Below are 23,703 nucleotides of genomic sequence, written 5' to 3' on the forward strand. Positions count from 1 at the left end.
TCTTATGATGGGTGACCTCCCCAAGTCCAAACACAGATAAATGTAGAGGGGTCAGTTGTACCAAACCAACACAAGCACCAGTGTGCTGGGTGGTTTCGTTGCCTTTGAGGAAACAGAAGTCATGAATGTTCTTTTTATGGCATTGCTGTTGCTAGGCTAAAGTGGAAACTTGTTGGCACCATAAATCTTATAAACTTTGTAACTTAGATTGGACTGCCATAAAAGAATATCATAGAGTAAGTGGTATATAAACAACAGAAATTTATCTCTCACACTTCTGGAGGCTCAAAGTCCAAGATCAGTTTGCCAGCAGGGTTGGATTTTGATGAGGACACTTTCCAGGTTGCAGACAGCCATTTTCTCATTGTATCCTCACAGGGTGAAGAGAGGTCTCTGGGGTCCCTTTTAAGAGGGCACTAATCCCGTTCATGGGGGCTCCACGCTCATGACTTAACAACCTTCCAAAGGCCCCATCTCCTAATAACATCACACTGGGGATTAGGATTTCAACATATGCATTTTGGGGAGATAGACATTTGGTTCATAAGAAGTTGTAATCACTTCAGTGTTCCCTAGCAGATGTCTAAGTATGTCAGCAGACAGTGAGAAACAGAAATTAAGCCCCTTCCAGAGGAAAGGCTGTGCTGATTAGTTGAGTTGCTTGGAAATAATGACATTTTCCTGTCATGGATTTAGCTCCAAAGTGATATAGCTTGGCATGGCTGTTTGGGTTTTCGTTTTAGCCTCACTACAATTTATATTCTTTCTAAGTTGTGTTTTAGGGCATTACTATTTTCTATGAGACTAGATCTCCAATTTTATTGTGTGATTGGGCTGGAAAGTAAGATTCTATTTTTAGAAATTCACTTTATAGCCGCACATGGTACCTTGTACAGATCAGGGTTTCTTAACCTCAGCACTATTTGGGCTGGATAATTCCTTGTGGTGGGGCCTGTGCCCTGCTGGATATTTAGTAGCACCCCGGCTCGTGCCCACACAGTGCCAAGAGCACCCACACAACTGTGATAACCAAGACGTCTCCAGACATCTCCTGGGGGACAAAATTGCCGCCAGTTGAGAAACACTGGTATAAATACATGGAAGCTTTTAACATGAGTTAAAAGTTAAAAACTCTTAATATGATCTTCAACAGATACAATTTAAGGCAAGTCCTCACTAAAAGGGAGTTTTTTTCTAGACTTTTAATGACTGTATCATGATCCTTTCGGCCTTAAGATGAAAGTTACATTTTAGTGTTGCTTCTCTGCTCCATTCTAAGCTTACCATGAATACTAGTGAACTGCTCTTCTACTTACACTGTATATCCATTGATTCTGAATTATTTTTTAGGGCTATAGATCTTTCAATGCTATCCCTGGGATAGTGCAAAATGAAACCGTGAACGTCGTATCAGGTGAGATTCCCAAATGGAAGTAATTGTGTATCTCTTCTTGTTAAGAATTGGCTGGTTAGTACAAAGAAATGTATTGTTAAGAATTGTTCTTTTTCCCTCTTAAAAAAATATTCTCTCACTAAAATCTTAAAAACTAAATGAATATTTCACTTATGCTACCTTCACCAACTGATATCGATTTAAAAAAATAATAATCCTATCAAACGCTGACTACCATCCTCCCGTGGCTGGAAGCTTCAGGGCTGAGGGCCACACTGTGATGGCAGCCTTCATCAGGAGCTATCAGAGCTGACAACAGCCATAGTTTATGACTTGGAAGGTCACATTTTGATTGTTTTCACTGTGAATTTGTTTTCTAAACGAACTTAAAATTGATTTTTAAAAAGAATACTCTGTCTAGGGACTTACTTTGTCTCTTTAGGAAAATGTTCATATGCCTCAGAGGCTGATGTAATGCTAATTTAGGGTCTTAAACTTGCTTACAATTTTGGAGAGACAGAACTGAGGTCTGTCAGTTGAGAGAGTTCCACTGGTCTCAAATGACGGAATCACGTTGAATTCAGGTTATGGTATCTGGGGTGAATGTACAGAGAAAGAATGCAGTATAAACAGTTCTTTATGCAGGAATGGGAAGAAACCTGGGTTGTTTGCTAAGGGAAGACATCTCTGAAGCTATGTAAGACTATCTTCTCTCTGTCTCTTTTTTTTAAATCATCTCAGGGATTCTTTCTATCTGTTGACTAAGTAGTTTTAAAATGTTGTGTTAGAGGTATTTGATTATTTTTTCCCCTAATATTGTTCTTTCAACCCATTAAGACTTGGGTAAAAAGGATTTTATCCTACTACATAGTGCTTTGGAAGTTTTGTGGGTTCCCTTCTGATTTAAAATATTAAGATATTCAAAACAGAGTTCACGCTTTCCTATGCTAACATCTGAGGGCTAACCCACGCTGTACATCTGATAACCACCTGCTTACTAATCTCTGTGTTTACTTTTTTGTTTCCCCTTTCTGGACCTCTTCTGCCAATACGTGCAGCCCTCCCTTGTAAGTCTGGCCAAGTGAGGCTTGCAGTTCGCGTGAGCGAGGCCGGGTGTACACACTGTCATCACATAAACACGAGCCAGAGTTTTCCTGAATCTCAGCAAGTGCCACTCCATCAGATTGAAGACCAAGCGCTGGTTTTTATGTCTTTCCAAAACCCATAACCCTTAGCTCCCATGTTTTGGGCATTAGGTCCTATCCTGCACACATATTTTGAGTGCCTACTGTGTGCCAGGCACTGCTGGGCTCTGGGGATGGTAGATAAAGAAGGCACGACCCCTGCCTACCCTTCAGCTGGGCATGGATACAGATGCCCTTTATCACCCTCTGGGAAACTGGTGAGGTGTGTGCAAGGGATCCGAGGTGGGGAGAGGGTAGCAGAAGGCTTCCTGGAGGAAGCGACATCCAAACGGAGGCCTGAAGAAGGCACCAGCCCCTTACAGACCCACCAAGGCTGTGGAGTGTAGGAGGGCAGCACAGCCTGAGAACCAGAAGGGGCTCGATTCTGAGTTGAGGAAACTGTGCGTAGGAGAGGGGACGTCTACATACCACATCTCTCAAACCCCCAGAATTCCCAAGGTTAAAAAAGAGACCTGCAGAGTTACCTTGTGGAGGGTCCTGGGGTCTTGTGGCACACGAGCCATTTGGAGGAGACATCGAGCCACTGTGAGCTCTCCTCCTATGAGCTCTCCCTGTGAACCACAGGCTTTGAAAAAAAATTCCCACCATTGTTATGCAATTTCCTTTGGATGAGGCTACCACCTCCCCTAAGTTCGCAGGGAGCCCTGGGATCGAATTGTGAGCCCTGCCAATCTTGTTTCTGCTGCTGCAGAGACATTTATCCGCTTTTCAGGATGAGTGGACCTTGAACCGATTAGTATGTTTTTGGTATGTCCCTGTCAAGAATCACAGTGGATAAGGCCACCTTCAGATCAGGTGTGAGTGTTGGACCACGTGACAGCTCCCACCCCTGGTGGCTTTGATCCCAGGACCTGCCATGATAGTCAGACACTGCCCAGAAAACTGGAACTTACCTCCTCTCTGACAGATTAATAGAAACTATTTGACCGCTGGGAATACTATTGCTTTTTGCATGTAAGAGACACAGGTGTGCTTTAACAAGTCTCAATTTGTATGAGTCAAATAAAATTTTAACAAAAGTGTCGCCTGGGGTCACTTGTTCAAAAAATTGGTCGTGGAGAATTACTGTGTTCCTGAGTACCATTTCGTAGATGGAGGAATTGTTATATTATTAAATTATTTTTGCAAAAGCATTTAACAGAAGCTTTACAGTTAGATAAACCCGAGTTTTCATCCCATTTCTAGTGCTTTCTGAAAAAGAGACATATGGGCAAGTGATCTAACCCCTATGAGCCTCAGTATCACTGTTAGTGAAACGGGAATAAGAAATGGGTTAACATTTATAAAAGTGCCTGGTCCATTGTAGTGGCACACAGTGCATTTTAATCACCCGATCTATTTTTTTCTTTTTTTAGTGAAATAAGTAGAAGAAAACTCTGGCTTGATTTCAGCACCATGTCATTTAAGTTAGCTCTCATAGCTTGCTCTTTTGTTAAGTAATTGCTTTTTGATGGGCTTAGCTACATTCATGCTTGTTGTAGAACCTTTTCATATTTTAAACACATACATAAATCACATGGGAAAAACTAAAAGCAGTTCAAGCTTTTCACTTGAGTTCCGAGACAAAGTTTCTCGTCTCCTCTAGGTTTGAAAGTGCATAACTGAGGCATCTTTGTTTTCAGATGTCAAAATGACGTTGGATTCCATTGGTTCTGATATCAAAAATATAAGCAAAAATATTCCTATTCAGGATAAGCTGTCAAATTTCATTCGTTACCTTAATGACACTGAAAATTACATCCACCGCCATTTACCCACTCTGGAAGAATACGATTCATACAGGTGAGTGCCTCCTTTGAGCTGGTACACTAAAGAGGGAAACTTGCTATGGGACGGGAGAAAAATTTGACAATATAACCAGGATAAGCTTATGAGAGCAAATTGTACAAAGAGGCCATAGTGTGGTATGTATTCACTCTAGTTTATATTCATTAAAAAAATTGAAGTGTTCACTTCGGCAGCATGTATACTAAAATTGTAACTATACCAAGAAGACTGGCATGGCTGCTGAGAAAGGATGGCATGCAAATTCATGAAGCATTCCATATTTTTTTTTTAATTGAGGACTGAAAGTTCTTGAACCAAATAGTCAATTATTTGCAGTTTTGATGTCATCCGTGGCTTCCGAAATCTTGGTTATAATTATCTAAGGCATATAACAGGATTTTAAAACTTAAAAGGAATTAAAAAGGGCATTGGGATCATATTTTTCTTTTTGTTGGTTTATAAAAGAAATATGTAGAGGTTGGTTCTTACAGAAAGAGCATCCCTGAAACCAGCGAATTGTGTGAAGCTGCTGTCGTTCCCAGCTCTTTGCCCTTTAGAAACATGCTAGTGGTAGGCTTTGGCCTTGGGAGGTGATGGTGGACATAGATCTCAGACAAGAGCGCTGGGCAAGGCAGGACTTAGAGCCTCGAGGCATTTCCAGGCTCATGTGAGGTGTAAGACGTACTCTCCCCTCTGAAAGGCTCAGCCCCACGACCGCCCACTGGAACTATTCCTACTGCTCAAAGCCACGGAGATTCTGGACACTCCCATTCCTGTTCAGGTTATTTATTATGCAAGAACACAAGATAAATAATAACAATAATTGCTAGCCTTTAGGGAAGAGTCACAATGTGCCTGCCACGTGCTGTCCACATGGCATCTCATTTAATACTCAGAAAAATCTCCTGGGTTGTGTTCTGTCTATAATCCTGTTTCTTAGAGGCTCAGGGAGGTGAAGTGATTTTTCAACTCCCACCTGACTATGCCCATAATTATCAATATGCCATTTCCTACTGTGTGGCTTGGCCACCCCAGCAGGTGTCAGAACAAAGATAGGACAGACCCTTTCCCAATGAACTTACAATCTCAGAGGTCAGACTTTCACAGATGAAAAGAATGGTACAATGATCTGTCTACATACCAGCTCCCCCTTCCTTCCACCTTCCCCTGCCCTGAGACTATAAGTTTATTTTAAAAAGAAATTTAATGAAGCAGATGAGGCTTGCATTAATGGTAAAGGATTTCTGAGGCCAGGTTCCATGGCTTATTTAATTTTGTGTCCTCAGTATCTGGAACAAAAAGTCACAGAATGGGTGCAGGTGCTTATTCTAATTATTGAGTTTTTTTTTTTTTTATAGATCTTTATTGGAGTATAATTGCTTCACGATACTGTGTTAATTTCTGTTGTACAACAAAGTGAATCAACCTTATGCATACGTATATCCCCATATCCCTTCCTTCTTGAGCCTCGATCCCGCCCTCCCTATCTCACCCCTCTAGGTCGTTACAAAGCACTTAGCTGATCTCCATGTGCTATGCTGCTGCGTCCCACTAGCTAACTATTTTACACAAGTTTGTTCTTAGTTGAATGAAAAACTGTAGTGACAGTTTGTTTTATAGTGTTTTAAATGTTGGGAAGCATTTCTACCCTTGAATGCTCCTGGGTTGCTGGAAAAGTTTGATGTACATTCCGGGAATGCCAGTAAGACCTAATTGAGGATCCATTCTCCTGAAACGTCTCACAGGACCATTACAAAATCGAGACTTGCATTCTGCAGGCATTTGATTTAGGATGCTCCTAGAATTCTAAAATATTCAATGCACTCATCACATAGAGAGTGCCTGGCTCAGTAAGGAACACAATTCACTCCCCACCACCCCCAAATATTCCTGCAACCACAAAACATTTTAGTTAAAAGACCAAAGGAAGGAGACCCCAATTTCCTTATCTGTTGTCTAATCATGATCTGTCTACATCTCATCATCATTATAATAAGCACTTACAGCCTCAGGAACCTTGAAAGAACTTACAAACCTTAAGGGCCATGGTTATCGGTAGCCTTGGAGAGGTTGAGTCAACCCTGCTTCTGGGCCCTGTGGAGGTAAGGCAAAGGAAAGAAACGACAATCCCATGACCACTGAGAGCTCTTTGAAACCAAGATAAACACTGTCTTGGTTGGATTGGAGGACTAGGGGTGAAAAGGGGTCTTTTCACAGCACTCTCACCCTCTGAGGAATTAACAGAGGAATCTGATATTTGATTGCCAAGAGTTTTTCAACCACTCCAGCCCAGGTCTAGCAGCTTTTGTGTTGTGATGATGTCACCTCTTACGTTTGCTAACACTGTGTTTGCTCCACCAGGTGGCTGGGTTCCTTGGTTGTCTGCTGTTTACTGACCCTCATAGTGATTTTTTATTTCCTGGGCTTGTTGTGTGGCACGTACGGCTACGACCAGAATGCCACCCCAACCAGACGAGGCTGCGTCTCAAACACTGGAGGCATCTTCCTCATGGTGTGAGTGTTGGCTCTTCCTTGCCATGTGTGGGGGATGCAGGGAGGTAACTCTGGTGTGACAGGGACCCGGTGACCTCTGGTAAGCAGTCTGGGTTCCAGTGACGTAGGTGGGCTGGTGTGACTGTACTTTCATCGGTCTGGGAAATTCCATTAAGCATGAAAAGTAAAGGAAACTCTAGATTGGTTGCACTTTGATTGACAAGCTTAAAAGCTGATAGCTCTTTAAAGCAGCTATCAGGGAAATTATTTCCAGTTTGCTTTCTTAATTCTCATTGTTTTTCCCCATATCTATGTATCTACATATCTATCCATCCATCCATCCATCCATCCATTCATTCACCATACTTGCTGAATATTGACCTGACAGACAGACACTGTTCACTCTGAAACATGATTTAGAACAGAGGTTGTCTACCTGGCACCCTTGGAGTTACACAAGTAGCCTAGTGATGCGATCAGGTGTGAAGTACCAGCAAGTGGTGAGCCTGCAGTGGACTGGAGCAGTCATCCCCATTTCAATTACATTCACATCCAAGTTCATATTTTTGGAAAAAAACAACAACAAACTTTATAGGGTATAACAAAGCAGAGGGGGCATGAGCTGGGTGGAACTGGAGATGGAGCCAGTAATGTAAACCAGTAACCAGGGGTAAAAGCTTCAAATGCTCCCTAGAGGGGAATCTGTGTGAGTTCCAACCCGATATTCTCTTTTGTGATAAGCTTCATGGAGAACCAGCGGCGAGGGGTGTGATGGGGCTCGAGGGGAGTGTAAAGATTTGGAAGAAGTCCTTTGGGCAATAGAGAATCAAAACCACAGCGATTTCTTTGCTTATGTCACTAGTGACATGCATTACCTTGCTTTTTTAAACTTTGGGTCACTATAATAATCATGCTGCTTATGAGCTGTGATCCTAAGGCCTTTTCCTTAAACCTTCAGGCTCCACTATAGTACACTTTACTAACATTAATACAGGCACATGAGTTTCTTTTTTTAATTGAAGTATAGTTAATTTACAATTTGTGTTCATTTCTGCTGTACAGCAAAGTGACTCAGTTATACACATATATACATTCTTTTTTTATATTCTCTTCCATTATGCTTTATCACAGGATACTGAATATAGTTCCCTGTGTATACAGTAGGACCTTGTTGTTTATCCATTCTAAATGTAGTAATTTGCATCTACTAACCCCAAACCTCCCAGTCCCTCCCTCTCCCTCCCCAACTCCCCCTTGGCAACCACGAGCCTGTTCTCTATGTCTGTGAGTCTTTCTGTTTCGTAGATAGGTTCATTTGTGTGTGTGTGTTTTTAAGTGAGTTTTAAAAATAACCTTAAAGCTAATGACATGGGAGTCTGCCAGAACTGGACAAAATTGAACAGAGCTCCACACGTGGAAAAGCCTATTTGCTTACATACTTAAACTTAAGAAATGAAGCCAGCAAGGAAGAGTATATGTGCCCAGCCTTTTTGTTTAAATGTACACAGCTACAGAGAGAAAATTAATTTAATGTTCAGAATTTAATAATCCTGACACTTGGCTGTTTTGTCAGTGTCTTGATGGTGAATTTATATATTACATCTATTTATTACATACATTTATGTATTACATCTATTTAATTATTTGAAAGGAGGGCGTAACTTGCTCTGAAAAGGTACAAGTTTCATAAAGTTCTATTCCACTTTTAGGGATGAAACCAAAAAATGTGATATCTAGCTTCAAAGAATAAAAAATAGGAGAGTCATGAGTAACTTGGTGGAGGCTAAGAGCAACTTCAGTTTGGCTGTAATACTCACTTCTGCAGATTAAGGAATCTCTCTAAAGGGTTAAAGTCACATGGAAACCTATGGCTTAGGAGCCGTAGAATTTATCTCAGCAGTGGGGAAAAGGCTGGTAACTATAAGCTGCTGTCAGATGCATTTTGGGAGGTCTGCAGACTGAGATTTCTGTACTGTCGAAGCCTACCACTCATCATGGCTTGCTTTGCTACGCTTAGCAGAATTCTCCATCTCTCTCTTGAGACATCTGGTAAACAACTGGATAGACTAATCAGACTAACTAGAGGAATGCCGTTTCTTCTTTATAATTGTTTACTTGCTTGTAGAAATGAGAAAGAGTATATTTAGTTCAGCTTCAACCAAAACACCACCTGCTCTTTAAAAACGGTGACGTTATCCAATCAAGAGCATGGTCTCTTTAACAACCAAGCAAGAATCCTTGCCTCCCAAGAGGATCCTAGTGAAAGACCTGGAAGGAGGGAAGCAGAGAGTCCTGGCTCCTATCCTGTGTCTTCTGAGGGTCCAGGGAGCATTTTAGGGGCTGAATGGGATGCAGTGGTGAACGTACATCTACGGGGGGAATATGGATGGTTTCCCCAGAGATAAGGAGACCTAATTAAGGCAACCAGAAAACAATCTCTTGTACCAAAGACCGTTATAAAACTTCCAATTTTAGATCTTGAAAACAATGCCCAGATTATCGACACCTCTGAAGAGAAACTAAGATCACGTGTTGCCATGGACATATTACATACGGCTGGTGGCAGTTTCAGTGGTTATAGATATTTCAGAGAGCAGTTTGTCAGGCTATAGCAGGTCATTCCCATTTTAGGGAATTTATTTTGAGGCAGTAGACCAAACTATGGGAAAAGCATTTTGAGCAGAGACGTGTTTTCGTGGTGTTAGTTGTAACAGTGAGGCATTCGAAGTGGCACATAAGGCAGCCACTTCGGAGGCTGGAGTAGATTATGTGGCCGCTGAAAGGATAGAGAGGTTGGTTGTCCTGGGTGGCTGACGAAAGTTTCTAAGATGTTCGACAAGGGCCCACAAAATTATGCACGTGTTTTTTGGGGTTTTTTCTGGGTTTTTTTTTTTTTTTTTTTTTTTGGCGGTACACGGGCCTCTCACTGTTGTGGCCTCTCCCATTGCGGAGCACAGGCTCCGGACGCGCAGGCTCAGCGGCCATGGCTCACGGGCCCAGCCGCTCCGCGGCACGTGGGATCTTCCTGGACCGGGGCACGAACCCGTGTCCCCTGCATCGGCAGGCAGACTCTCAACCACTGCGCCACCAACGAAGCCCAATACATGCATATTTAGAAAACAAAGGCTGGAAATGTTAACAGCATGCTCTTTAGAGTAGTGGGGTTGTTTTGAAGTGAAGTGTTCTCTCAGAGGTTTGTAACTAACACACACGCACACACACACATACACACACCCTCTGATGCCCACAGTTAGAAGCCTGGTGCCTGGCAGAGCCTTCACACACCTTCCCCTTCTTCACACACCTTCCCCTTCTTCACTCTTTCCCTAACGCAGTAGCCCTGTTGGTCTGAGAAGGTCCAAAGGGACTTAGGGCCCCACCAGCAAACATTCCTTGCTATTTATTTCAGAGGAGCCGTGCAGATGTTTCTAATTATGCCTGGAGCATTTGCACTGGGGGGAGCCATGCCCTTTGGGAACACTGTTGTGATTGAGAGCATCAGCCTGCACACTTCCTAGGGTCCTTCCTGGTGTGCACCAGCGATGGTACAGGGTTTGGCTATTGCATCTAGACTAAGAGTTTGCTCCCTCTGTGTCTCCGGCGGGGCCACTGGGCACCGCTAGAGAAAAGTCATACAGCAGAGCACATTAGGATCCCTACAGAATTGTGATTCCCCACCTCACATGGACCCTCCACAGCCCTTCAAGTTCCTTCTTTCCTCCCTCCCTCCCGTCCTTTATTCTGCGATTGTCTTTTCACTCTGATACATCCATCCTCCTTATTTTCCTTTTCTCTTTGCTGATGGGCTTACCTTTCTCTTCACGGAGAAAATAGAAGCCATCATAAACTTGCCACCCCCAAACCTCTGAAGGCACCTGTGCTCACAGGCATGGGAAGCCAGAGGCAGAAGGGTCTCTCCCATCTAGGCTCCCCCGCTCCCCAGCATCCCCGCTGTGCTCTCAGCCCATCCCCACCCACCGTCCCGAGGATGGAACAAAGCCTCCCTTCTTTCTCCTGCGTCTTCATTTCTTCTCCTCTCCTAGACTTTCTTCTCAACACTTAAACATGTTCTGTTCTCTCCCCTCCTTAAAAACCGAAACAGAAAACCCCTACCAATACCCCTTCTTCCATCTAACTCCACTCTCTGCACAGACGTCTCAAAATAAAGATCTGTGCCTGCTGCCCGTCTGCTGCTTTCCCACCTCCTGCCCAGCCTACACCACTGTGGCTTCGTTGCCGGCCACTTTCAGGTCAGCAGTGACTTCTGTGTCTCCAGTACAGTGGACTTCTTCGAGTCCTTCTTGACCGTGTCCTCACAGCAGTGACTGGAACAGCTGCCACTCCTTCTGCAAACACTCCTTCATACCCCATCAGTGACCTCACACCCTCACGGTCTCCTTCCCACCTCCCTGACCCTTCATCTTGGTCTCGTTTGCTGTCTCTCTCTCCACCACCTGTTCTCCAAATGGTGAGGTCCCCCAGGCCCAGTCCTAGGCTGCTTCTCCGTCCAACCCCAGCTCCAGGGATCAGTCATCATTTCTAAGCCACTGACTCACTAAAGTAGGTCTGTAACCCAGGCATCTGCGCTCCAAACACCTGGCGGACTCCTCCACAGCATGTCCTCCGAGATGTCTCCCAGGCAACGTGACCAGAAGCCAATCTTCTCTGCCCTCCCTGTCCCTGCTGCTGACAAGCCCTGGTGCCCCTTTCCCTCCCTTTCCTTCACCTCCAGCGCACGTCTTCAGGACGTCCTGCTGCATCTGCCTCCCAGGTCACACCTCTTTCACCCGCTGGCTCCCCTCCACCACCGCCAGCTGCATCAGGCCACCATCCAGGGCGAGAAGCAGCCTCCTTGGTGGCATCCTCCTCCACATGGGCACCTGTCCCTCCACCCTTCACACTCTGCCAAGAGGGCTTTTCTTCAGAGAGAAATGGGGGTGTGTTCCTCCGGTGCTTAAAGGTCTTCAATAGCTTTCCCTCCCTGCATCCCCCATGCCCCACCCAGCTCGCCCCTACCTGCCTCTCGAGCTGCCGTTCACTGCTCGTTCTCTGCCATCTCTCTGGATGCAGAGCCACGTCAGCCCCTTTCAGACTCCCAAGAGTACATTTCCTACTGTCAGCTGAAAAAAATGCACAACCTGAAAGCTGAGAATTGTGTTTTATTCGGCAGACAAAACTGAGGACTTAAGCCTCTCAGATCTCTCTGAGGGACTGCTCCATAGAGGTAAGGGAGGAGCCCGGATACAGAAGAGTTTCTGCAACAAGGACCAGGTGGTAGGAACATCAGAAGGTGACTGTTCATTAAAGAAAACCAGACATCCCAAGTCAAGGAATTTAGCACTTTTCTATGTATGGAAGATGCAAGAGTCTGGGCTCACTGAAATCATTCCTTTGCCCTGCACCTCAGCTATCTGGGGCCAGCATCCTGCGCTTCATCTTGAGTCTCTCAAGGTGCCCCTGTTGGAAGGGGGCTGCAGCAGCTGATGACTTGATGGTGGGCATCCTGTTTTTATCCTGAGTTCCCTCAGTGCTCACTGATGGGGCAGATAGAATGTGATGGATTGATGGCTGCAACATCCTTTGTTTACTGATATGTCAGGCAACATTTTTTCATTGACACTGCCTTACAACCTCCTCCCTCACTGGAAAGCCTTGGTTCACTCAAATGACTCCAGAGCCCATGTCTGAACCACCGTGCTGGGCTTGCAAGCAGGCGAGGGACTCAGTCCTACGTGTTCCCTAAACAAGCGCCTGGTACTTCCTGTCTGCACCCCTCGGTAGGCCGACCCGTTTAACCTGCAGAAACCTGAAGACTCCAGGTCATTTTATACGTTGAATAGGTAGAATGAGTAAGTACTAGTAGGTAATACTGAATAATTCCTTGTAGAATTATTCACTTTATTTCTATTTTTTTCCAGCGGGGTTGGATTCAGTTTCTTCTTTTGTTGGCTATTGATGACCATCGTGGTTCTGACTTTTGTTGTTGGTGGAAATGTGGAAAAACTGGTCTGTGAACCTTACCAAAACAAAATGTTATTCCAGGTAAACATGGTTTTTGTGGCCATTACGAAGAGCTTGAGCCAAAACTTTTATTTTCCCCTTTCTCGTGGGTTTCTTCGAGAGCAAAAAGATGAGCAGGTGGTTTGTATTCAGTAGGTTGAGATTCCATCTATTTGTCAGAGCAAAAAAATATGGCAGTACGGTTGACCCTTGAACCACAGGGAGTTAGGGGCGCTGACCCTCCACGCACTCAAAATCTGCGTACAATTTATATTCAGCCTTCCGTATGCATGGTTCCTCCATATCTCCTCTCTTGGATTCAACCAACCTTGGACCGTGCAGTACTGTAGTATTTACTACTGAAAAAAATCCTCTTATAAGTGGACCCTCGCAGTTTAAACCCATGTTGTTGAAGGGTCAACTGTATTTTTTTTTTTCAATGTAAGTGAAATCAGTACCAGGAATTAAGGCTTGCTCGTCAATGTTGATTGTAATATTTGGGGAGAATACAATTCTCCTCAGCAGTAGTTCCCAAATGCAGAACATCAGAGGATAAGTTCCCGGGTTCCTTCTATACCTCAAGAGGTTTCTGACATCTCACATAACTTCCCAGATGACAGTTGCCCACACAGATGGTTTGAGGGTCGTAAATTTGAAGTGAAAGAGACTGATAAATGACACACCTCATAGCTGAGGGTTGTCCCTGGTGGAAATCTGACGAGGTAGTTGGGAATTGAATTCAAGCTTCACTTTCTCCATCTAAGACCAACTACTTCACACTCTAGGGCACCAGGTGCAAGTTTAGCTTCATTAGTTAATGAGGAAGTTTTGATCTACATGTCTATCTTCTAACTTTGGCTTTCCAGTGTTTTTCTCTAGATTCTATTTTAAAAATATATTTGTTTTCCTATTTTATTGTATATATTTTTTTACCTCAAATCTGTTATAAAATCAGGTGAGTGCTTGCTAAAATAAACCAGTTGTGGTGGTGGTTTTAATTACTCGGTTGAAGAAAATTAAACTGGGAGCATCAGTTTGTCAAATTATCTCCATTTGGCCTCTTGATAAAAAATAATAATAACACATCAAACCAGACTTCATCATCTTTTGTACTGTGTTAAATTGTTAAAAAGGAATTCTTAAAAAATAGAGGATATTTTGAAACCATTTACACTCCGTAAGTGTATATACAGTCATGTACCAATTAGCCCACCTTAAATATACATAATGTGAAGTCAAAGATTGTGGCAGATTTAATTCCTTTTGTCTAGAGGGAAGTAGTGAAGATCTGGGTCTACTGCTTCATGGCTTTCTATTAGATATTCTGAATCAAATTATCTATTTTTCTCCCATTTCTAATGTGTTTATTTTACTAAAATGAAATGTTCCCCCCAAAAAGTAGTCCCAATAATTCCTACTAATGCTATCCAGTGGTCGATATCTTTATTCCAATCACGCTATTATTTTCTAGTTTTAAGCTGAAAGTTAATGAGGAAAATCATGGTATAAAAATCCCCCAGATGCCGTATATTGAACAGAATATTCATTTTATTATATGCATGTATGTTAGTGTAAAACTGTCTTTAAAAAAAAGTTTTTTAATTTGTTCCAGGTTTTGGACACGCCATATTTACTAAATGCCGATTGGAAATACTATCTCTCTGGCATGGTATTTAACAAACCAGATATTCATCTCACTTTTGAACAAGTTTACAGGTATAAATAATTGCATCATGCATTTTTTGCTACTTAGAATGTTGTGTTTTTACAATGAGAATTTTGCTTTCAACGTGTCTTTAATTTTAACGGTCAACTTTCCAGTTTTAGAAGTAAGCTGTTCTCTGGTCTTAGCAGTAAGACCAAAAAGATAATCCTTTCCCTGAAAGCCTTCTAGGCCTTACGATGGTGCTGTCCCAAGCCACCCTGTCTTAATTACTAGAATTCACTGGTAACAGTGACCCTAAAATGCATTCTTGTTTAAGAATCACCCTGCCCCAAGTAAATGCCATATAACAAGAATTCATTGGATGGGTCTGTTGATGGAAATAGTCAGTAAACATGGGAATTCCCTGGAGGTTCAGTGGTTACAACTCGGCGCTTTCACTGCCAGGGCCCAGGTTTAATCCCTGGTCAGGGAACTAATATCCCGAAAGCCATGGTGTGGCAAAAAAAAAAGAAAAAGAAAAAAATCAATAAACAGTCTGTAATAGGAATAGAAAAGAGTTTTATTTGAGCCAAACTGGTGACTATAGCCCCAGAGACAGCCTCACAGATAGCTCTGAGGAATTGTTCCAGAGAACCATGGCTTTCAGAATAGTTTTATATCTTGTCAGAACAAAGAACATTAAACAAGTCAGGGATACATTCATTAAAGGTTTCAAAAAAAAAAAAAAACAGATCAGGATATACACAATGAATCACTGTGGCCTTGGCACCTGGGAAGGGAGTCTTATCATCAAAGGAGTACCAACATAGATGTCCCAGGGAGGGAGATATTTAATCTTTATTTTTAACATGGACATTCTTTACTTCTGGTCAATGCACCCTTTTCTTTCATAATTAAAGCCGATGTACAGTGTGTGTTTGACAGGCCACAAACAGCTTGTTTTAGTTAGCATAAAATTTGAGTTAAATCATGTAGAAGCCAGAATGACTTCCCGAGACCTCAATATGTGAACATTTCTTTCGTCAGGTCCAAATCTCAGACATGCTAATTGCAATGCAACTGGAGATCCAGGCTGTACAGTCAGGCTGCCTGGGCTCCAGTCCTGGCTCTACCACCGGGGCCTTTGTGATCTTGGGCAGTTCCACTTCCTGTCGCTTCAATAGGGATGATGACAATAGTAATCTGAGTATCACCAGCTCCCCATCACTTCTAGCGAATGAGACAGCAAACAAGCGGCACAGGTGTAAATCACTCACACCTCGCCTCCATGGCAGGCAATGGTCATCAACTGTGGTCTTCTGCTTTGCCCAGAGGGTCACAGGAGCCTTCTCAACAGCATGTTCTCGGTAGACATTTTCAATTCATTGGAGTTTCTGTGCACAGTTAATCCATCCCTAGGCTCAGAGGAGGCCGAGCTCCTTGGCCTGGTCTGCCGGCTCTTTGTGATTCTGGCTCCCGTGGAACTCTCTGGTCTTACCTCTGTTGGTTAGTGTATCAGACTCTCTGTTCCAATGCCAACCCACTTGGGGCTCCCTGGAGAGGAGTATCCCACCTCTTGGGGATGTGGGAAAGTTGCTTCTCCCAGGCATCCCTTGGGACTGGAGGGCCTTGGCTACTGCACAAGGAAGAGGCGCCCCAGGAAGTGGCCATCTGGGCAGCAAGGATATGCATCAGATAAGGCCACCCTGCTTAGCTCCTCCGAGGAAGCGTTTGTCACATTTTAAAGAAGCACGGAGAAGTGAGGCCAAGTTAGGTTTATAGCCGAAGTGGACCGACCGTTTGGATGTTTGTTGCTCCCTCCCTATCTCCATCCTACCCTTAGTCCAACCTTAGGTTTAGTAGGTGAAGCTCAACCCTGGAAATATGGAGGGAGATGGTCTGGCAGGGGCTTGATAGAGTTTTAATCTTTTATGAAATCTTTTAATGATAGTGCTTTGTAACTTACCTCTTTCTGACATCTGTTGTTTTTTTAGATTAGAGTTTATTTCTTCCCAATTTGTAAACTTGTTATTACAGCACTGGAAAGAACACAAAGGACACAGATAGAAGGATGTAGTATTCACCAGTCCTAGTGTATCTGTGGCAAACATAGGACATTTAGTAAAACAGGGAACGAAGTGAGGAACGGCGGGCACCCGGGGGTTCGTGCAGCCACTGGTGGTGGCCTTCTGTGTCCACACCCAGATGCCACGTCTGTGGTCACAGATTAAACAAAGACGAACAGTTCGCCTTTCTCTCCAACCTTAGCAGTGGACAGAGGTAGCCACAACTGCCTTTCTGGATCCTGATTTCTCTGTTTATTCCCTCAGTGATTGCAAAGAAAATAAAGGCATTTATGCCACACTTAAGCTAGAGAACACCTACAATATCAGTGAACATCTCAGCATTAAAGAGGTGAGTAATTAGAACCAATCAGAAAATTAACATTTCTTTACTAAATTCAGTTGTCTTTTTTTTTATGAAAGTCACATAAGATAAAAATTAACCATTTTAAAGTGACTTTAGTACATTTGCAAGGCTATGCAACTCTCACCTCTACCTAATTCCAAAACATTTGCATCACCCCCGACCAGTTGACTTTCTTGAGGCATGAGTTTCTCTAGCAGATGATGGAAGATCCTCTCCAGGGGCGTCCCTGCAGACACTTCACAGGGAAAGAGTTTATCCTTTGAGTGTCCCTGTTCCTGGAGGCACAAACCCCACTTGTTTCCCAGGGATACTGACTCTCCCAGACCAGCCATCCTTTTCTGTCACATCCCTGAGTGGGGACAAGCACCATGGCCCACAGAGTCCTCACTCCTTATGAATGATGGCTGTGGCCCCAGGGCTCCCAGATAGGCCTTTAACAAGAGACAGAGTGGCAACAAGGATGGAAGGGACAGAGGGAATGAATGACCTCTCCTCCTCCTTTGCCCAGACCGGCACCCAAGCCTTGAGTGTTCAGACTCCAAGGAGAGATCCCTGTAGAGCACACTGGCTGGAGGAAGGGGCAAGGGGGCTTCAGCAGCCCAGGCCTAGGGCACCCTTAGCCTAGGCTGTGTCCACTCCCTCATACCTGGAGGCCTTCTGGCCTTCTCAGCTGTGCAGGAGAGAATCTAAGGAACCTTGTTTCTTCTGGGCTTCTGATATAGAAGCAATTACTGAGGAAAATCAAGGGGAGAAGTTGTCCCCCAAACCCCATGGCTTACCCACTGAGGCATCCCAGAAAGCTTCCAGGGTTGCCATGAGGCCACAACAGCCTGATGATTTTCAGATGTGAAGAGGTTTATTTGAAAGCTGTATACAAATTTCGGATTCTCTTCCGTAAATATAGCTTGCATGTATTTATAAATAAAATATAACGTGGCAAGCAAGCCCTAATCGATGCCCTCTACTCATTTGCTCATTATGCCATGTGCCATTTTCTTGCTGCACCATGATGACTAGGGTGGGAGAGGCCCCAAGTCATGAACCACGTTCCCGTTGATCTCAAGTCTCTCTATTACCCAAGTCCAGTGCATGCTGCCTTCTTCCCCTGGAAAGCAGCCTGCCCAGCCCCTTTCAGCACCTCTGTTTGTCAAGACTTGCTCAGAAGTCACCTCCCCTCTGTTGCCCTCCCCAGCCTCCTGCCTTGAAAGGCTCTGCCCCTGGTGTCCCAATGCATTTCATGTGCCTTTATCACGACACTGCCTCTTCCCTTTGAGATCTTTGAGGGTAGAGATGCAATGTGATTTTGTTTTGCATTCCACCTCCTCACATAGTGCTTGGCATAGGGCAGGGAGGCGGGGAAGGAATGGGAGGGGAGAGAAGAGAACCGGGAAGAAACGCCAGTCAGGTACATGTGTATTTGTTTTGGCCAGTGTAATTTTATTGCTCTTTTAAAGCATTAAGTAGGTGATGTTTTTGGAGAAGAGTGGATTTATTTATATCTTTCCTTTTTATTATGCAGCATACCGGAAACATAAATAATAATTTTGAAAATATGAATATAAGAATTGACAATATAGTTCTGCTGGATGAGGCAGGAAGAAGAAACCTTATGGATTTCAGTTCTTCAGGAATAGACAAAATAGACTATGGTGCCTTCATGGCTGCGGTATGACCCATATGTTCGCACTTGATCTTTTGGGGAAAAGTTAGGGCATCGTGTGTGTGTGTGTGTGTGTGTATATATATAGATATATGATATTTTTTGTTTGTTAGTTTTTTGTTTTTATTTTTTAATTGAGATGAGAGTCACTCAACATGAAATTAACTCTTTTACCAAGTGAGCAATTCACTAGAATTTAGTATAATCACAATGTTACATAACTATCATCTCTATCTAGTTCCAAAGCACCTTCATCACCCCAAAAGAAAGCCCCGATCCCATTAAGCAATTGCTCCCCATTTCCCACTCCCAGCCCCTGGCAACCATCACTCTGTGTTCAGTTTCTGTGAATTTACCTATGTTGGATATTTCATATGAATGGAATCATACAGTATGTGGCCTTTTGTGTCTGATAACCTTAACTGGTCCGTTTCATGTAGCCCAAGTTTTTTGAGATTCATGTACATTACAGCATGTATCAGTATTTTATTTCTCTTTATGGTTGAATACAAATAATACTGTGTGTATAAACAAGAATGCAGATGTGTCTAGCCTTAGAGTGTCTAGCCTTAGTTTATGGTTGTGGACTCATGTTCACTCTGTTGCTTATTAAAATGCTGTTAAGTTTCAAAAATCCCATATCCATAACACAGCTTTTTACACCTCTTTTGTAGACTGGGAAAAATCCCACAAAAGTGAATCTTTTATCATTTGCAAATGATCTAGAAGTAAAAGCCAACCATTTGGTGAGTTCAAACGGTCCGGCTCAAGGCTGTCATTGTCGTAGATGTGAAATGTCAGTACCGTCCTTAGAGAAGCTATGGGAAGAGGTTCCTTGTACCACAGTAACCCTTGTTTAAACATGCCGCTCTGTGCATGTTAAAAGTTCCCATCAGCAGCCATTGCCACATGGCGCCACAGTCCGTGAGCGTGTGAAGGTTCCCAGGGCAGCTTCAGGGTGCAGGCTCTTCCCAGCCTCTGCTCGTGGTGCTGCTGCCCTCACTGCTTGAGCACCGGACCTGCTTTCACTCCGTCCACCCCTCCACTGCCAAACACCTGTGCGCACATTTTCTTGCAATGTAGGGAATGGTAACTGAGGACATGGGAGGGACATCCCGTTTGGTGCTTTGCATCGCCAATAATGAGCGGATAAGGGAGGGCAAAGACACCATCCAAGCCCCATAAGCTTCCCCATTACCAGCTTCTCTTCTGGTTGGTGACTAATGGCTGTAACTGGTCCCTTTCACAAAGCAGCAGACCTGGACTCTGGGGGAAGACCAGAATTTAAATCCTGAGTCAGCCTCTTCCTAACTGTGGGAACTTAGAAACAATATTTCACCCCTATGTGCCTCAGTTTCCTCATCTGTTAAATGGAGGCAGTAGTAACGCTTGTTAGACGTTATTATACTAAAAACGATTTAAGTGTGGGTTAAATAAAATTTCTCAGTTGATTGAGCCTTGGTTTTCTCATCTGTAAAATGGAGCTATAGCTACTGTAAAGCGGCTTTACAGTGGCTTTATTATGGTGAAGTGAGAGAGAGAGAGAGAGAAGGCAGCCTCAGGCACTCAGAAAGAACCGATGCGGGTGGGTTATTGCTGAGAGTTCATGGTTTGAAGGAGGGTGTCTTGGCACCGTCCCTCCAAGTTCGTCATCATATAAGAAGGGCTGCATACTTCTGTCCTGATTAGAGAGAGCGCTCCAGAGTCTGGAAACAGGTACTAATATTTATTTACTTTATTCTCTTTGTAGCCCCCAGGAAATTTGAAACAGACCCTGAAAAATAATGCAGGAATCTTAAGAAATATTCATCGTGACGAAATCATTCCTTTGCAAAAATTAATGGTAACAATCAACAACCTTTGATATTTCGCTGTGACCTGGGCAAACTCTGTTTCACCTAGCCTGATGATATATTGATATGTCGCGCATAGGTCAAAGTTGGTTGACCTCAGGCTAAGAAACTGAGCTATTTTTAAAATAAATGATAGTAGCTGGGCTTTGAAGAGGACACATTTTCAATTTTCACCACAGATTTTCTGCCTCTTTGTTGCCTTTTTCCATGTGAGTGTGAACAGTTATTTTAAAAATGTGGTTGCCTCCTCTGTTTTTCTCACGTTTCCATGGCCTTAAACAGGCTCCCCTAAACCATGCAGCAGCTGAAGTGCTGGACTCGCTCTAACTTAGTTTATTATTATTATCAAACTCTCTGTCTTCACACCCTGCCATGAAATATGTGAGGCCAGGCGATGTCCTTTCTTTCCACGTTCATTTAGCTCTACTCCCTGTTCCGATGTCCTTTGCCCCTCTCTTCCGTCCAGCTTTCTCACTCTTCCTGTCTTTTCTTTCCTCTCGGTCTTCTGGCTTCTTTCCTCAATGCCAGAAAGGCAGTTTGTAACAGAGAAAGAACATGGGCTCTGGAGTCAGGTCGACCTGATTTCAAATCTTGCTTCTGCCTCTCCGAAGTCTTGTGGCTTTCGGTTTTCTCATCTAAAAATGGTGGGAAGGGTCCTTGCCTCACCGTTAGTTGGCTCTTGGACATGAAGGATCTGACCTCCCAGAGGGACTCTGCAAAAAGGAGCCATTATTACTATGCTTGCATGTGGGAGGGTCATGTTTGCAGTCGTCAAGGGGAAGACTGCGTGGGAACCAGGTTACAGAGTCAGCCTGCTGAGGTTTGAAGAAGCTTATTCGTCCATTTGACTCCACCTTCACAATCTTCTAGAACTAGTGTTTACCATTTCTCGCTTCATTTTTCCTCCTGCCTTTCTAATTCAGTGGAGTATTCACAAAGTCCTCCTCTACAATTTTCTTACATGGTGGGCTGCACTCACCACAGTTCTCTCTCTGCTATACTTTATGCCTAGCACAAATATGTTAACATTTTAAGCTGGTGTCGACATGTTCCTTAAATGCTTTCCTTCAAGCAGACACAGGACTCCTCGGCCTTTTCAGAGTTGGGGCAACCTACAATTAGGCAAGTTGTTCTGTGGATGTGACCTACAATCTAAACCAGAGGTTAGCAAACTGTGGCCCTGAAAACTGCAGCCCGTGGGCCCCCTCCGGCCTGCTGCCTGTATTTATTTATTTACTTACTTTTTTTTTTTTTTTGGCCACGCCGTGCGGCATGCGGGATCTTAGTTCCCTGATCAGGGATCGAACCTGGGTCCCCAGTAGTGGAAGCTCAGAGTCCTAACCACTGGACCACCAGGGAATTCCTCTGCTGCCTGTTTTTACAAATAAAGTTTGACTGGAACACAGCCAGGCCCACCTAGTTGACAGAATATCTGTGGCTGCTTTTGGCTACAAGGGCAAAGTTGAGAGATTAGGACAAAGTCTACAGTATTTACTATCTGGTCCTTAACCGATAAAGTTTGCCAATTCCTCATCTAAACCATGCAAATTAAGCCACTCTTGTTGAACAGGTTTTACTGTAAACAATGCCTGCCACTTTGAGCAAACCTGATTCAGAAGAGTTTTGTGGCTACCTTACACATGGTGTGCTGCCCGTTGAAGCTCTGGAATATGTATCCCAATTTTCTTCTTCAGCTTTTCTTGTACCCAGATATGTGAGGTACTTATTGTTCCTCGTGTCTGTTGTTTTTTCTCGAATGAAACTATTACAGAGTAAAGTCGGATTTGATGGCTGACATGGGTTGGGGGGATACAAAGCATGTGATCTTGCAGCTTCACGTTACAGGTCAGGAAATATGATCTGTGTTTATTCACCAGAGTGCTGTGCACCAAAAATTGAAGGAGCTTCAACAGAAAAGCAGTGGATTGGGGGTAAGGATTTGTTTTCTTTCTCTGTCTTGGGGTCTTGTTACAAAAGCACACACAGACTTTCAGAGATGTTGGGTTTTGCAGGTACTTTAAGTAAAATCGAGTCTCAGTTATCCACCCATTTTAAACACCAAATTGGGTTTTCCCACCCTCTCCTTTCTACAAGGACTTCTGTAAATGGAGACCGCATCCTGGCATGTTATGTACACAGGAGAAAGCTGTTTTTGGATGTGTAGGATGCAAGTGTAGGTGGTACATCGGTCACTTTTACAGAGATAATTCTGCTTGACAAACAGCTTCCAAATCTCAGTGCCTTCCACACACAAACTTTCACTCTCACTAGAAAACCAGTACAGTGCCACCCACCATCTGTGCGCCATTGGCCAAAGCAAGTCACAGAGCCAAGCTCATCGTCATGGGGTGGGGACGGTGTTGGCCACCTGTATGTCTTCTTTGGAGAAATGTCTCCCGGGAAGCCAAGCCAGGGAAGGTGTCACCAATCATGAACAGCTAGTAGAGTCTTAACTAGCAAGTCATGGGGGTGTGGGGCTGAGTTAACAGTACTCGCATCAATATGCAAACTGTCTGATGAAATTCTTTTATCACTTGATACCGTGTCGACCGTTGCTGTGTTTTCCAGGTGAAAGTGGCCAATATCATTCGCTTTTTGGATTCTGCTCAGGACTTCATCACAAACCGAATCTCCACAATTATTGCTGAAGTAAGTGGTTATGCCAATAAGTGGGTGTGTGACCATAACTGCATGATCACAGAGGATGGTAGAGTCATTTTAATGGCTTTATTACTCTTTGATGTCTTTCCAGGAAAGTAAGAAGTATGGGAATACGATAATCAGCTACTTTGAACATTATCTGCAGTGGGTCAAAATCTCTGTAAGTGGTTTATCGTTGATGAACATAAGGGGGCTGTGTCTTGGGAGAGTCATTTTCTAGAATAAAATCAGGAGGAAATCAAATTAAATTCACAGAAATTAGACAGAAGGTAAGTAAAAGGACCTTGAATGTAGGAGCCACAAGTGGAGGCACCATAAGACTCAGCACAAGTGTGTCCATGCTGGGCAGCTTCCCGGGCCTGCCCACCGCGGACAGCATGCCCCTTGCATTCTCCCCCGGCTCCCTTTGCTCATTGCTGTAGGGATTCTGGTCTCCTCGACTGTGTCTCCCCTGGCAAACCGTGAGCTCCTTACGTTAGAGTCCATTTGCAGCCGTGGTTTGTACACGCCCTGGGCAGCACTGAACCTGCTATGTCATTGGTGTATTGGTCGACTAGGGGGCTTAAACAACAGGAGCTTATTTTCTCACAGTTCTG

The 23,703-nt window shown here is 43.8% G+C and overlaps 1 protein-coding gene and 1 non-coding gene across 2 annotated transcripts in view; both read left to right on the top strand.

Moving 5' to 3' along the window:
- PROM1 (prominin 1) overlaps positions 1-23,703 on the top strand; it is a 97,327-nt gene that overhangs the window by 66,452 nt on the left and 7,172 nt on the right. The window contains exons 11-22 of the mRNA XM_033410643.2: positions 1,351-1,414; positions 4,221-4,380; positions 6,727-6,879; positions 12,777-12,900; positions 14,471-14,574; positions 16,834-16,918; positions 18,453-18,599; positions 19,268-19,339; positions 20,344-20,436; positions 22,324-22,377; positions 23,015-23,095; positions 23,199-23,267. Of these exons, the coding sequence (XP_033266534.2) occupies positions 1,351-1,414; positions 4,221-4,380; positions 6,727-6,879; positions 12,777-12,900; positions 14,471-14,574; positions 16,834-16,918; positions 18,453-18,599; positions 19,268-19,339; positions 20,344-20,436; positions 22,324-22,377; positions 23,015-23,095; positions 23,199-23,267 (1,206 nt within the window). The remainder of the gene's footprint in view (positions 1-1,350; positions 1,415-4,220; positions 4,381-6,726; positions 6,880-12,776; positions 12,901-14,470; positions 14,575-16,833; positions 16,919-18,452; positions 18,600-19,267; positions 19,340-20,343; positions 20,437-22,323; positions 22,378-23,014; positions 23,096-23,198; positions 23,268-23,703) is intronic.
- Positions 4,544-4,650, top strand: LOC117197717 (U6 spliceosomal RNA). Its single transcript, XR_004478528.2, has one exon. It is a non-coding gene; the product is annotated as a U6 spliceosomal RNA (small nuclear RNA).

This window comes from Orcinus orca, chromosome 4, assembly GCF_937001465.1.
Source record: "Orcinus orca chromosome 4, mOrcOrc1.1, whole genome shotgun sequence".
Taxonomy (NCBI): domain Eukaryota; kingdom Metazoa; phylum Chordata; class Mammalia; order Artiodactyla; family Delphinidae; genus Orcinus; species Orcinus orca.